Source organism: Melanotaenia boesemani, unplaced genomic scaffold, assembly GCF_017639745.1.
Source record: "Melanotaenia boesemani isolate fMelBoe1 unplaced genomic scaffold, fMelBoe1.pri scaffold_109_ctg1, whole genome shotgun sequence".
Taxonomy (NCBI): Eukaryota; Metazoa; Chordata; class Actinopteri; order Atheriniformes; family Melanotaeniidae; genus Melanotaenia; species Melanotaenia boesemani.
This window is the reverse complement of record NW_024580594.1, coordinates 43,024-54,095: the sequence shown is the minus strand read 5'-3', so window position 1 is coordinate 54,095 and position 11,072 is coordinate 43,024. Positions and strand designations below refer to the sequence as shown.

The window sequence follows — 11,072 nt, the reverse complement described above, 5'->3', positions numbered from 1 at the left end:
TTGGTGCAGATCCCACGTATTTCTAAGGAGATATGAGCAAACCGTGTTTCATGGCGAGAAGGTCATTTTCCGTCGGTTGCCACGGTAACACGCTTTCTGCTATTAGAAAGATTTGAATAGCGTTTGGTGCCCAACTTGTCAGGAAGCTTCCCACCAAGTTTGGAGTCAGTCGCACGAATCCCCTCAGACTAGTTCGTTCAAATACGATGTGTGTAAAGTGGAAAAAATGGGAAAAAAATGGCCGCACACGCCAAGATGGCGGGCACCCCGTTGCCATGGCGACAGGTGTTACATTGAGTTTTTTGGTCAACACGGGGTGGTACACGTGTGTGCCGAGTTTCGTCTTCCTACGTTGAAGTAGACTTCCTGGGCCCCATTCATGTGGTGATTTTTGGTGACTCTAGGTGGCGCTGTTGAGCCAATTTTGCATTGATGTGTATGCGGACCTTATAATATCCGATTTTCGCCGGGCTTGACGTGTGTGCCAAGTTTCACAACTTTTCATGGGTGTTTAGGGGGTCAAATTTGGCGTCGAAATGCTTAGGAGGAGAAACATTTCAACCACAATAGGGCCTTGCCATACTTTGTATGGCTCGGACCCTAATTAAAGCCGCAAGCGGCATCCATCGGGTCCGAGCTGCCTGGACCCCGCCACCCGAGGTCGCCATGACAACAGGTGGTGTAATGCGTTAAGGACCCAACGTATATGAATCCTGTCAAGTTTGGTGCAGATCCCATGTATTCCTATGGAGATATAAGCAAACCGTGTTTCATGGCGAGGGCATTTTTCCGTCGGTTGCCACGGTTACACGCTTTTTCCTATGAGAAGGATTTGAATAGCGTTTGTTCCCCAACTTGTCAGTAACGTTCCCACCAAGTTTGGAGTCTGTCGCACAAATCCCCTCAGACTAGTCGTTTCAAATGGCAGTGAAATCCAAGATGGCGGGCACCCCGTTGCCATGGCAACAGGTGTTCAATTGACTTGTTTGCTGGACTTGGGGTGCAACCAGTATGAATACTGTCAAGTTTGGTGCAGATCCCGTGTATTTCTATGGAGATATAAGCAAACCGTGTTTAATGGCGAGGTCTTTTTCCATCGGTTGCCACGGTAACACGCTTTCTGCTATTAGAAAGATTTGAGGAGCGTTTGGTCCCCAACTTGTCAGGAAGCTTCCCACCAAGTTTGGAGTCAATCGCACGAATCACCTCAGACTAGTTCGTTCAAATACGATGTGTGTAAAGTGCAAAAAATGGCAAAAAAATGGCCGTACACGCCAAGATGGCGGGAGCCCCGTTGCCATGGCGACAGGTGTTACATTGAGTTTTTTGGTCAACTCGGGGTGGTACACGTGTGTGCCGAGTTTCGTCTTCCTACGTTGAAGTAGACGTCCGGGGCCCCATTCATGTGGTGATTTTGGTGAGTCTAGGTGGCGCTGTTGAGCCAATTTTGCATTGAAGTGTATGCGGACCTTATAATGTCCGATTTTCGCCAGGCTTGACGTATGTGCCAAGTTTCACAACTTTTCATGGGTGTTTAGGGGGTCAAATTTGGGGTCGAAGCGCTTAGAAGGAGTATAATAATAATTAAAGCCGCAAGCGGCATCCATCGGGTCCGAGCGGCCTGGACCCCGCCACCCGTGTCCTAAACCTTTTCCTAGCATGGTAGGTAACCTGGTAACATCATAGTTAACATGGTAAAACACCCAGCTGAAATGTTGATATACTTAGTTAGCATTTTTTCCTAGCATGCTAATTTGCTAGCTAACATGCTATGTTGCCATGACAACAGGTGTTGTAATGCGTTAGGGACCCAACAAGTATGAATCCTGTCAAGTTTGGTACAGTTCCAATGTCTTCCTATGGAGATATAAGCAAACCGTGTTTCATGGCGAGAAGGCGTTTTGCCAAGGTTGCCACGGTAACACGCTTTTTCCTATTAGAAAGATTTGAGGAGCGTTTGGTCCCAAACTTGTCAGGAAGGTCCCCACCAAGTTTGGAGTCAGTCGCACGAATCCCCTCAGCCTAGTTCGTTGAAATAGGATGTGTGTAAAGTGCAAAAAATGGTCCAAAAATGGCCGTACACGCCAAGATGGCGGGCACCCCGTTGCCATGGCAACACGTGTTTTATTGACTTTTTTGCTCGACTCGGGCTATTACACGTGTGTGCCGAGTTTCGTGTTCCTACGTGGAAGTAGACTTTTGGGACCCCATTCAATTGGGGATTTTTGGGGTGTCTAGGGGGCGCTGTTGAGCCAATTTTACATTGACGTGTATGCGGACCTTACAGTATTTCAATTTTCACCGGGCTTGAGGTGTGTGCCAAGTTTCACAACTTTTCATGGGTGTTTAGAGGGTGATATTTGGGCTCAAAGTTCTTAGAAGAATAATAATAATAATAATAATAAACATTTCAGGAACAATAGGGCCTTGCCATACTTCGTATGGCTCGGACCCTAATTAAAGCCGCAAGCGGCATCCATCGGGTCCGAGCGGCCTGGACCCTGCCACCCGTCTCATACACCTTTTCCTAGCATGGTAGGTAACCTGGTCACATGGTAGGTAAAATGGCAAAACAGCCAGCTGAAAATCAGAAATGTTGATATACTTAGTTAGCATTTTTTGCTTGCATGCTAATTTTGCTAGCTAACATGCTATGTTGCCATGACAACAGGTGTTGTAATGCGTTAGGGACCCAACAAGTATGAATACTGTCAAGTTTGGTGCAGATCCCATCTATTTCTGTGGAAATATGAGCAAACCATGTTTCATGGCGAGAAGGCTTTTTCCGTCGGTTGCCACGGTTACACGCTTTCTCCTATTAGAAAGATTTGAATAGCGTTTGGTCCCCAACTTGTCACCAAGTTTGGAGTCGGTCGCCCGAATCCCCTCAGACTAGTTCGTTCAAATGGCAGTGAAATCCAAGATGGCGGGTACACCGTTGCCATGGCAACAGGTCTTCGATTGACTTCTTTGCTGCACTTGGGGTGGGACACGTATGAATGCTGTGAAGTTTGGTGAAGATCCCGTGTATTTCTATGGAGATATGAGCCAACCGTGTTTCATGGCGAGGAGGCTTTTTCGGTCTGTTGCCATGGTTACAGGCTTTTTCCTATTAGAAAGATTTGAATAGCGTTTGTTCCCCAACTTGTCAGGAAGGTTCCCACCAAGTTTGAAGTCAGTCGCACGAATCCCCTCAGACTAGTTCGTTCAAATGGCAGTGAAATCCAAGATGGCGGCCACCCCGTTGCCATGGCAACAGGTGTTCTATTGACTTCTTTGCTGGACTTGGGGTGTCACAAGTATGAATCATGTCAAGTTTGGTGCAGATCCCACGTATTCCTATGGAGATATAAGCAAACCGTGTATCATGGCGAGGGCATTTTTCCATCGGTTGCCACGGTTACACGCTTTTTCCTATTAGAAAGATTTGAGGAGCGTTTGGTCCCCAACTTGTCAGGAAGCTTCCCACCAAGTTTGAAGTCAGTCGCACGAATCCCCTCAGACAAGTTCGTTAAAATGGCAGTGAAATCCAAGATGGCGGGCACCCCGTTGCCATGGCAACAGGTGTTCTATTGACTTCTTTGCTGGACTTGGGGTGTCACAAGTATGAATCCTATCAAGTTTGGTGCAGATCCCACGTATTTCTATGGAGATATGAGCAAACCGTGTTTCATGGCGAGAAGGTCATTTTCCGTTGGTTGCCACGGTAACACGTTTCCTGCTATTAGAAAGATTTGAACAATTTTTGGTCCCCAACTTGTCAGGAAGCTTCACACCAAGTTTGGAGTCAATCGCACGAATCCCCTCAGACTAGTTCGTTCAAATACGATGTGTGTAAAGTGCAAAAAATGGCAAAAAAATGGCCGCACACACCAAGATGGCGGGCACCCTGTTGCCATGGCGACAGGTGTTACTTTGAGTTTTTTGGTCAACTCGGGGTGGTGCACGTGTGTGCCGAGTTTCGTCTTCCTACGTTGAAGTAGACTTCCGGGGCCCCATTCATGTGGTGATTTTTGGTGACTCTAGGTGGCGCTGTTGAGCCAATTTTGCATTGAAGTGTATGCGGACCTTATAATATCCGAGTTACGCCGGACGTGACGTCTGTGCCAAGTTTCACAACTTTTCATGGTTGTTTAGGGGGTCAAATTTGGGGTCAAAGCGCTTAGGAGAACGAGAATAATAAACATAGCAGAAACAATAGGGCCCCGCCATACTTTGTATGGCTCGGACCCTAATTAAAGCCGCAAGCGGCATCCATCGGGTCCGAGCTGCCTGGACCCCGCCACCTGATGTTGCCATGACAACAGGTGGTGTAACGCGTTAAGGACCCAACCTGTATGAATCCTGTCAAGTTTGGTGCAGATCCCTCGTATTCCTATGGAGATATAAGCAAACCGTGTTTCATGGCGAGGGCATTTTTCCGTCGGTTGCCACGGTTACACGCTTTTTCCTATTAGAAAGATTTGAGGAGCGTTTGGTCCCCAACTTGTCAGGAAGCTTCCCACCAAGTTTGGAGTCAGTCGCACGAATCCCCTCAGACTAGTTAGTTAAAATGGGAGTGAAATCCAAGATGGCGGGCAGTCCGTTGCCATGGCAACAAGTGTTCTATTGACATCAATGCTGGACTTGGGGTGTCAGAAGTATGAATCCTGTCAAGTTTGGTGCAGATCCCACGTATTCCTATGGAGATATAAGCAAACCGTGTTTCATGGCGAGGTCATTTTCCATCAGTTGCCACGGTAACACGCTTCCTGCTATTAGAAAGATTTGAGGAGCGTTTGGTCCCCAACTTGTCAGGAAGCTTCCCACCAAGTTTGGAGTCAGTCGCACGAATCCCCTCAGACTAGTTCGTTCAAATACCATGTGTGTAAAGTGGAAAAAATGGCAAAAAAATGGCCGCACACGCCAAGATGGCGGGCACCCCATTGCCATGGCGACAGGTGTTATATTGAGTTTTTTGGTCAACACGGGGTGGTACACGTGTGTGCCGAGTTTCGTCTTCCTACGTTGAAGTAGACTTCCTGGGCCCCATTCATGTGGTGATTTTTGGTGACTCTAGGTGGCGCTGTTGAGCCAATTTTGCATTGAATAGTATGCGGACCTTATAATATCCGATTTTCGCCGGGCTTGACGTGTGTGCCAAGTTTCACAACTTTTCATGGGTGTTTAGGGGGTCAAATTTGGCGTCGAAATGCTTAGGAGGAGGAGAAGGAGAATAATAATAAACATAGCAGAAACAATAGGGCCTTGCCATACTTTGTATGGCTCGGACCCTAATAAACATTACAACCACAATAGGGCCTTGCCATACTTTGTATGGCTCGGACCCTAATTAAAGCCGCAAGCGGCATCCATCGGGTCCGAGCCTCCTGGCCCCCGCCACCCGTGTCATTTACCTTTTTAGCTCAAGCCATAAGAGCGTGACATGACATATGTGTCACATACAGTTTCTGAGACAGTTTGTTTCAATTTATGGAATAAAGTTTGTTCAAAATCCTGTTGAACACAATGTCATACTTGTCTTCTGTTCCCTAATAGATACCCAGAAGCTGAAAACCATATTATATTATTTTTAATATATCATATGGTAATAAATGGTAGATACCATTATTTACATTTTGTTAAAGGGCCAAATCATATTTAAAAATGTGTACTTTTCTTACCATTTTTTCATGGGACAGGCATAGATGCGTTAACTCAGCACGGTGTACCTGTGTGATTGTTTTCAAATAATGTACATGGAGATAGCTGAGTCCTAAAAAGTAGAAAGCCAGCACTTCTCTCCAACCAGAGGGAACCTATTTCCATGGCAACAGGTGTTTTCATGTGTTAAGGACCTAACAAGTATGAATACTGTCAACTTTGGTGCAGATCCCATGTATTTGTTTGGAGATATGAGCTAACCATCACAAATTATTGTGCAGTTAGTGTCATGGACAATTCACTCAGTCATAAGAAGTTGAAAATTAGTGACAAGCTGACACTGCTGATAGAGAAATAATAGACAAACTACTGTATGAAGCCCAAAGACACTAGAAAAATTAAAGTTTAGCTTGAATAGAGAGAAAATGTTAGTGGATGACATTAAATAGATGATGCATAGAAGCTTCCTCATTCCCTTAAATCCACAGTTTTGTTGTGGATTTAAGGGATGTATATATATATATATATATATATATATAGTACAGCCATTGAAGACCCATCTCTTTTGAATACATTCGATGAGTGTTTCAGAACATTTGTGTTGTAAATCAGCTGAAGAAGACCAGATATTAAATAACTATTATGTTTTTTCATTTTAGTTTTTTCCATTATATTTCTGCACTTTTTACAAATTGAGATCATGTGCCTTGTTTTCCAGTAAATGACTGAAACGTGTTTTATTATTATATTCCATTTATAAAGGCAGATTTAAAATAAATATATTGGGTCATTTGAAACCAATTGTTAGTAGTTTAATAATCCATATTTTAATATATATATATAACTATATAACTATACAGCCAGGTCATTTTAATCCATTTTTAGAGTAGAAAATATCAACCAATGTGCTGGGTCCAACACATAACCCATTCCTGCTGATTTAAAATAAAGCAGTGCCGAGTCGATCCATATTTGACCCAGCAGCAGGGTTAAGATTGGGTTATTTTTGAACCCAGCAGTTTTTAGTGTGTGTGTGTATACATGTGTGTACATACATATACACACACCAGACATCCTTTAACAGACAATGCCTCAACAGCAGGATTAATGAAAAGACAGCTTGGTCCTGCTGGATATAAGTCATAATATTAGTTAAAAAAAAAAAAAAAAAGATGTGATTGTAAAAAAAATATTAATTATTCAGTTATTCTGCTTATGTCAGTGCCTGGTGTTAGTTCATATTTAACAATAGTTTTATGGTTAGAACAATAAACAGGGTTACAGATGTAATTATTATTAAGCTCACATAACAAAAAGTGGATGGTATTAGGTATTATATAGTGATATAATAGTGTTGCCTTCTATACATTAGGATAATAAAATGGCAGTCATCATTCGAAGCATCTACAGACACTTGTCCAAGTTGAGGACCTGAAAGTGGGGTAAAATGAATTCTAAAATATTACACTGCCGCAGATCACGTGACTACCTGCAGTCACCACAGCAACCTAAAAAATATTTCCTTATATTGTATGTTATTATTTATTTTTTGTTTATCCATTTTTTGCTGAGTTTTGTTTAATCAGCCTGTTTGTTGTTTTTCTTGCACTGTTAAGACCTTCACACCGCAATGCATTGTGGTATAATTCTTCCCGGTCTTGTGTTGACAAGGATCATAACTCTGATTGGATGACGTTCGGATTTTTGAAAGATGCACTTTTCGTCGGACATTTTGTGTGTCTGTGAACGAGCCTCGGTCTTTTCAGCTCAGCTTCTGATCAGACAGTACGTCTAGTTCACAGCAGACTGAAAAACTTTTGCACTCTTGTGGATTTATCCAGCAAACTTCGAACTTTTCGATCCAGGACACCTTCTTCAGCTTCTCGGACGTGTTTGTGGCTTTGCTTGGTAAGTTTAAGATTTTTATTAATGGAAAAGAAACTTTTTTCTACACCGTGTTAGCTTACAGCAGGTCGAAGTGGATTAATGTGACGTGTAACCTGTTAAATACTCTGCATTAAAATGATAGTTTATCACTATTATTATTATTTAAAGTGAACTAAAATAATAATGTCTTAACACTACTGTCCAAAGCAATCGAATATTTAGTAAAATAAATCCCCAGGATATATATTTAGGAGAAGCAAGCTAGGTTAGCTGGTGTTTTTTTTTTTTTTTTTTTTTTTTTTTTTTTTTTGGATCATGTTTCTGCTTGCTTTGTTTATTGCGGTGTGTTTCTCATTTAAGCTCCTTATTTGCTAAACATTGAACATTTATCACGTTTTTACTGTGATAATGGGGTGATTCCCTCTGCTAAAAGTCTTTATCATGAAAGTTATTACATTTAGATTAGTGAGGTGTGACATACAAGTTCGTGGTTCGATCATTCTGTGTTACATGCATTACTTAGTGGCAATATAATTTAATTATGAATTTGCCACTTCTGATTTATGGAGGACGTAAAGTGACACAATTGAATTAATTAAATATATCATTCAATAATTACTTAAATGTGTCATTATATAATTAAAATGATAATGACATACATAAATGTGTTATTAAATAATGAAAATGATTATTAAACACATAAATGTGTTATTAAATGTATCTTTAATTAATTAAAATACAAATGAATATATGTAAAAACATATAATTATTTATGAAATAATTATAAATGTTTTTCAAATTGATCTTTTTATTGTATAAATTAACTTTTTAAATTTAAAATTATATGAATTAATCTATTCTCTCTTTTTTTTTTAAACAATTTATCACTTCTTATGAAAATGCATATATTGCATCACCCTACTGGTCTTCCATAGGATTCAGCCTTGAATCATTCTTGGGACACTTATCAATCTGGCGAGCTGTGGCAGCAACCTGGGTTACACACAAACGCAAGCAGCAACGAAATAAATAACATTAATATAATCTATTATGCTTTGTTTCTACATCAATGCAGTTTCATCCATTCTTGCATCTCCATGTATCGTAGAAACAATAGGTTCAACACTCCTACTGTTCTTGTTTTGACATCTTTTGCAATTCACATGTCTGTTGTGTTTTGAGAGGGGTATGGCTTGATGATAGAACATGCCTGGGTCTCCGTTTGTGATTGGTTAGGAGGAAGTAATAACTGTAGTTTTAAGCTACATGATGGACTGTGAAGATGCACAACCCTATTGCGCAATAGCATAAAATGGCCAGACCAATCCTTAAAATATGTTTTTAAATGTTTTGATAATTATCAATATCTATCATTTATATATATACATATATATATATATATATATATATATATATATATAGTCTAACTTATTTTGTCTCTGTTTTCCAGTACTTGTGTAAGATTGTTTGTGTGAGTGGGTGTGTTGCTCTCTGCTGGGTGTGTGTTTGTGTGTGCGCGCCAGGGTGCGTGTGTGTGTGGGTTGTTTTTTTTTCTAGAGATGCCGAGGAAGAAGAACTTCAGGATTTCGCAGGCAGCGAGGAGGAGTGCTGCGGACAGACGGACCCTTGACGTTTCTCCTCAGGTTCCCATGGACCGCTGTGCACGTATGTATCCAAGCATTTTTAATTGGTTGTGATTCAGTGATTGACAATCAAGTGTGCACATATTCTGTGATTGTACTGATCTGTTTTTTTTCTGTATGTCTGTAGCGCATGGCACTGGGCACCGGCACAAGGTGAGGAGGTGGGAGGTGTCGGTGCTCACCGGGCGGCAGCACAAGTTGGTTCTTCCGCCGGAGTCCCACGGCAAAAAGGTAATGCTGTGTTTGAAATATACTAACGTAATGAAAACCCAAGTGAACAATACACGGTGCTAAAAATACCAACATGTTTTCATTCAGGTGGTTTTTGCTATTGGTGACTCCCATCTTCGAAGCCTTGCAGGTATGTACTTATATTTTTATGTTCAATAAAGTATTAATGTACTGTATTAATGTATTTTATAAAATGTTACACAGACAAACACATACAGTAGAAACTTTCTTTGTCTTTTAGATGGCATCGTGCGGTTGCCTGAGGGTCGTCTGGCGTGGGGGTTCATGTCAACGCCGGGGGCAAGCGCCACCGAGTTGAGAACTGAGGTGCTTCATGCTGAGGTGCCTCAGGATCCCGACTTGGTGTGCGTCTTGGCTCCGAGCAATGACTTGACCGCCAAGCACACCATCGGTCGTGCGGCTGCAGACTTCGAGCGGTACCTAGCCACCGTCTGCAGTCGCTGGCCGAAGGTGTGTGTGCTGGACTTTCCTCCGAGGTTGACCGTTGAGGACTCCCTGCAAGAGCTCTACCGCCAGGAGTTCCACCGTGTGGCAGCCCGCATGGGTACGTGAAAATATGTGCCTGCGCTGTTGCATGTTTATCACAGATTACATCAGAAATATGGCTGTAGTTTATCTTCAGTGTAGTGGTATATAGATGTATAAATTCTGTTGTTTTACAAGCATAAAGAGCTCTGCTATGTGTTTTTGTTTAAGCTGTGAAGTACTTCCACATCGCGGACCACTTACCCGGCAGTGTCTCAACATGTGAAGTCGCGATGGTGTAAGTAGATCATTTGTCTTGTCATGGTTTGATGCCTTCGTGTTCATGTCAGAGGCTGAGGTGGAATCCAGGACCTTCTGATCTTGAGATGATAGACTATCTGAATAGAGCTGTGTGTATCTAGTGAGAGATTTTGTGGAAAAAGATACATTTCATGAATGTCGTCCTTGTAGGTCCACCTGAGTGATGACGTCGGCATGGAGATCTTCGCCCAGCTGCTGTGGACGGTTGCTTACACGGTTGTCCTTTTAATTTTAAACAGTTAAATCGTCTTATGAAATATATGCAAGTGTTCACTTGATGTAATTTTGGCTGCTGACCAAGTGTGGAAAAGGCATATTGTTAATGATTATGTCTTTATTTTTTGATTGAAGCAACTGGAGACCGTGCCGCCAGCCCCGCCGGTGTCTCGTCCATCCCCACCTTCTCGCTTCACTCCCCGTGTGGTTGTGAAGGGAGAGGTGAGGGTGCGTCGCAGCCCTGGGCCCGAGGAGTGGACTGTCGTTGGTCCGAGCGGCAAGGTAATAATATGGCATGAAATGTCACAGCTGTCAGACTCACATTTGATTGATTTTTCACAGACCAAAATCCCCTTTGTTTATTTTGTCTATATATTCTTTCTCTTTCAGTCCTCTGGAGGATGCAGTGCAGTTCAGCGGGAGGTTCGTATGATATTTGTATAGAAAAACATGAAGTGTAATATTTGCTGGAAGTTAAATGGTTAAAGCAGGAAAAGTCAACGTTTGTGTATATCTGTTTCTGTATTTCTAGCCGGCTGGCATCCCCCTGAATCCTGTGCTGTTCAGCAGTGAGATGTTGGAGGAGATGGAGAAGGTTTCTCCATCAAATCTGACATCTCCTGCTGACTTCGCTGGTGTTTCACC

General features: G+C 42.3%; 1 protein-coding gene across 1 annotated transcript; it reads left to right on the top strand.

Moving 5' to 3' along the window:
- Positions 1 to 8,988: 8,988 nt before the first annotated feature.
- On the top strand, positions 8,989 to 10,613 carry LOC121636121. Its single transcript, XM_041979425.1, has 7 exons — positions 8,989 to 9,195; positions 9,301 to 9,404; positions 9,492 to 9,534; positions 9,646 to 9,969; positions 10,122 to 10,188; positions 10,362 to 10,427; positions 10,563 to 10,613. Exons 1-6 carry the CDS (start codon positions 9,090 to 9,092, stop codon positions 10,369 to 10,371), a joined length of 654 nt encoding a protein of 217 aa, XP_041835359.1. The 5' UTR covers positions 8,989 to 9,089; the 3' UTR covers positions 10,372 to 10,427; positions 10,563 to 10,613.
- The last annotated feature ends 459 nt before the right edge of the window (positions 10,614 to 11,072 follow it).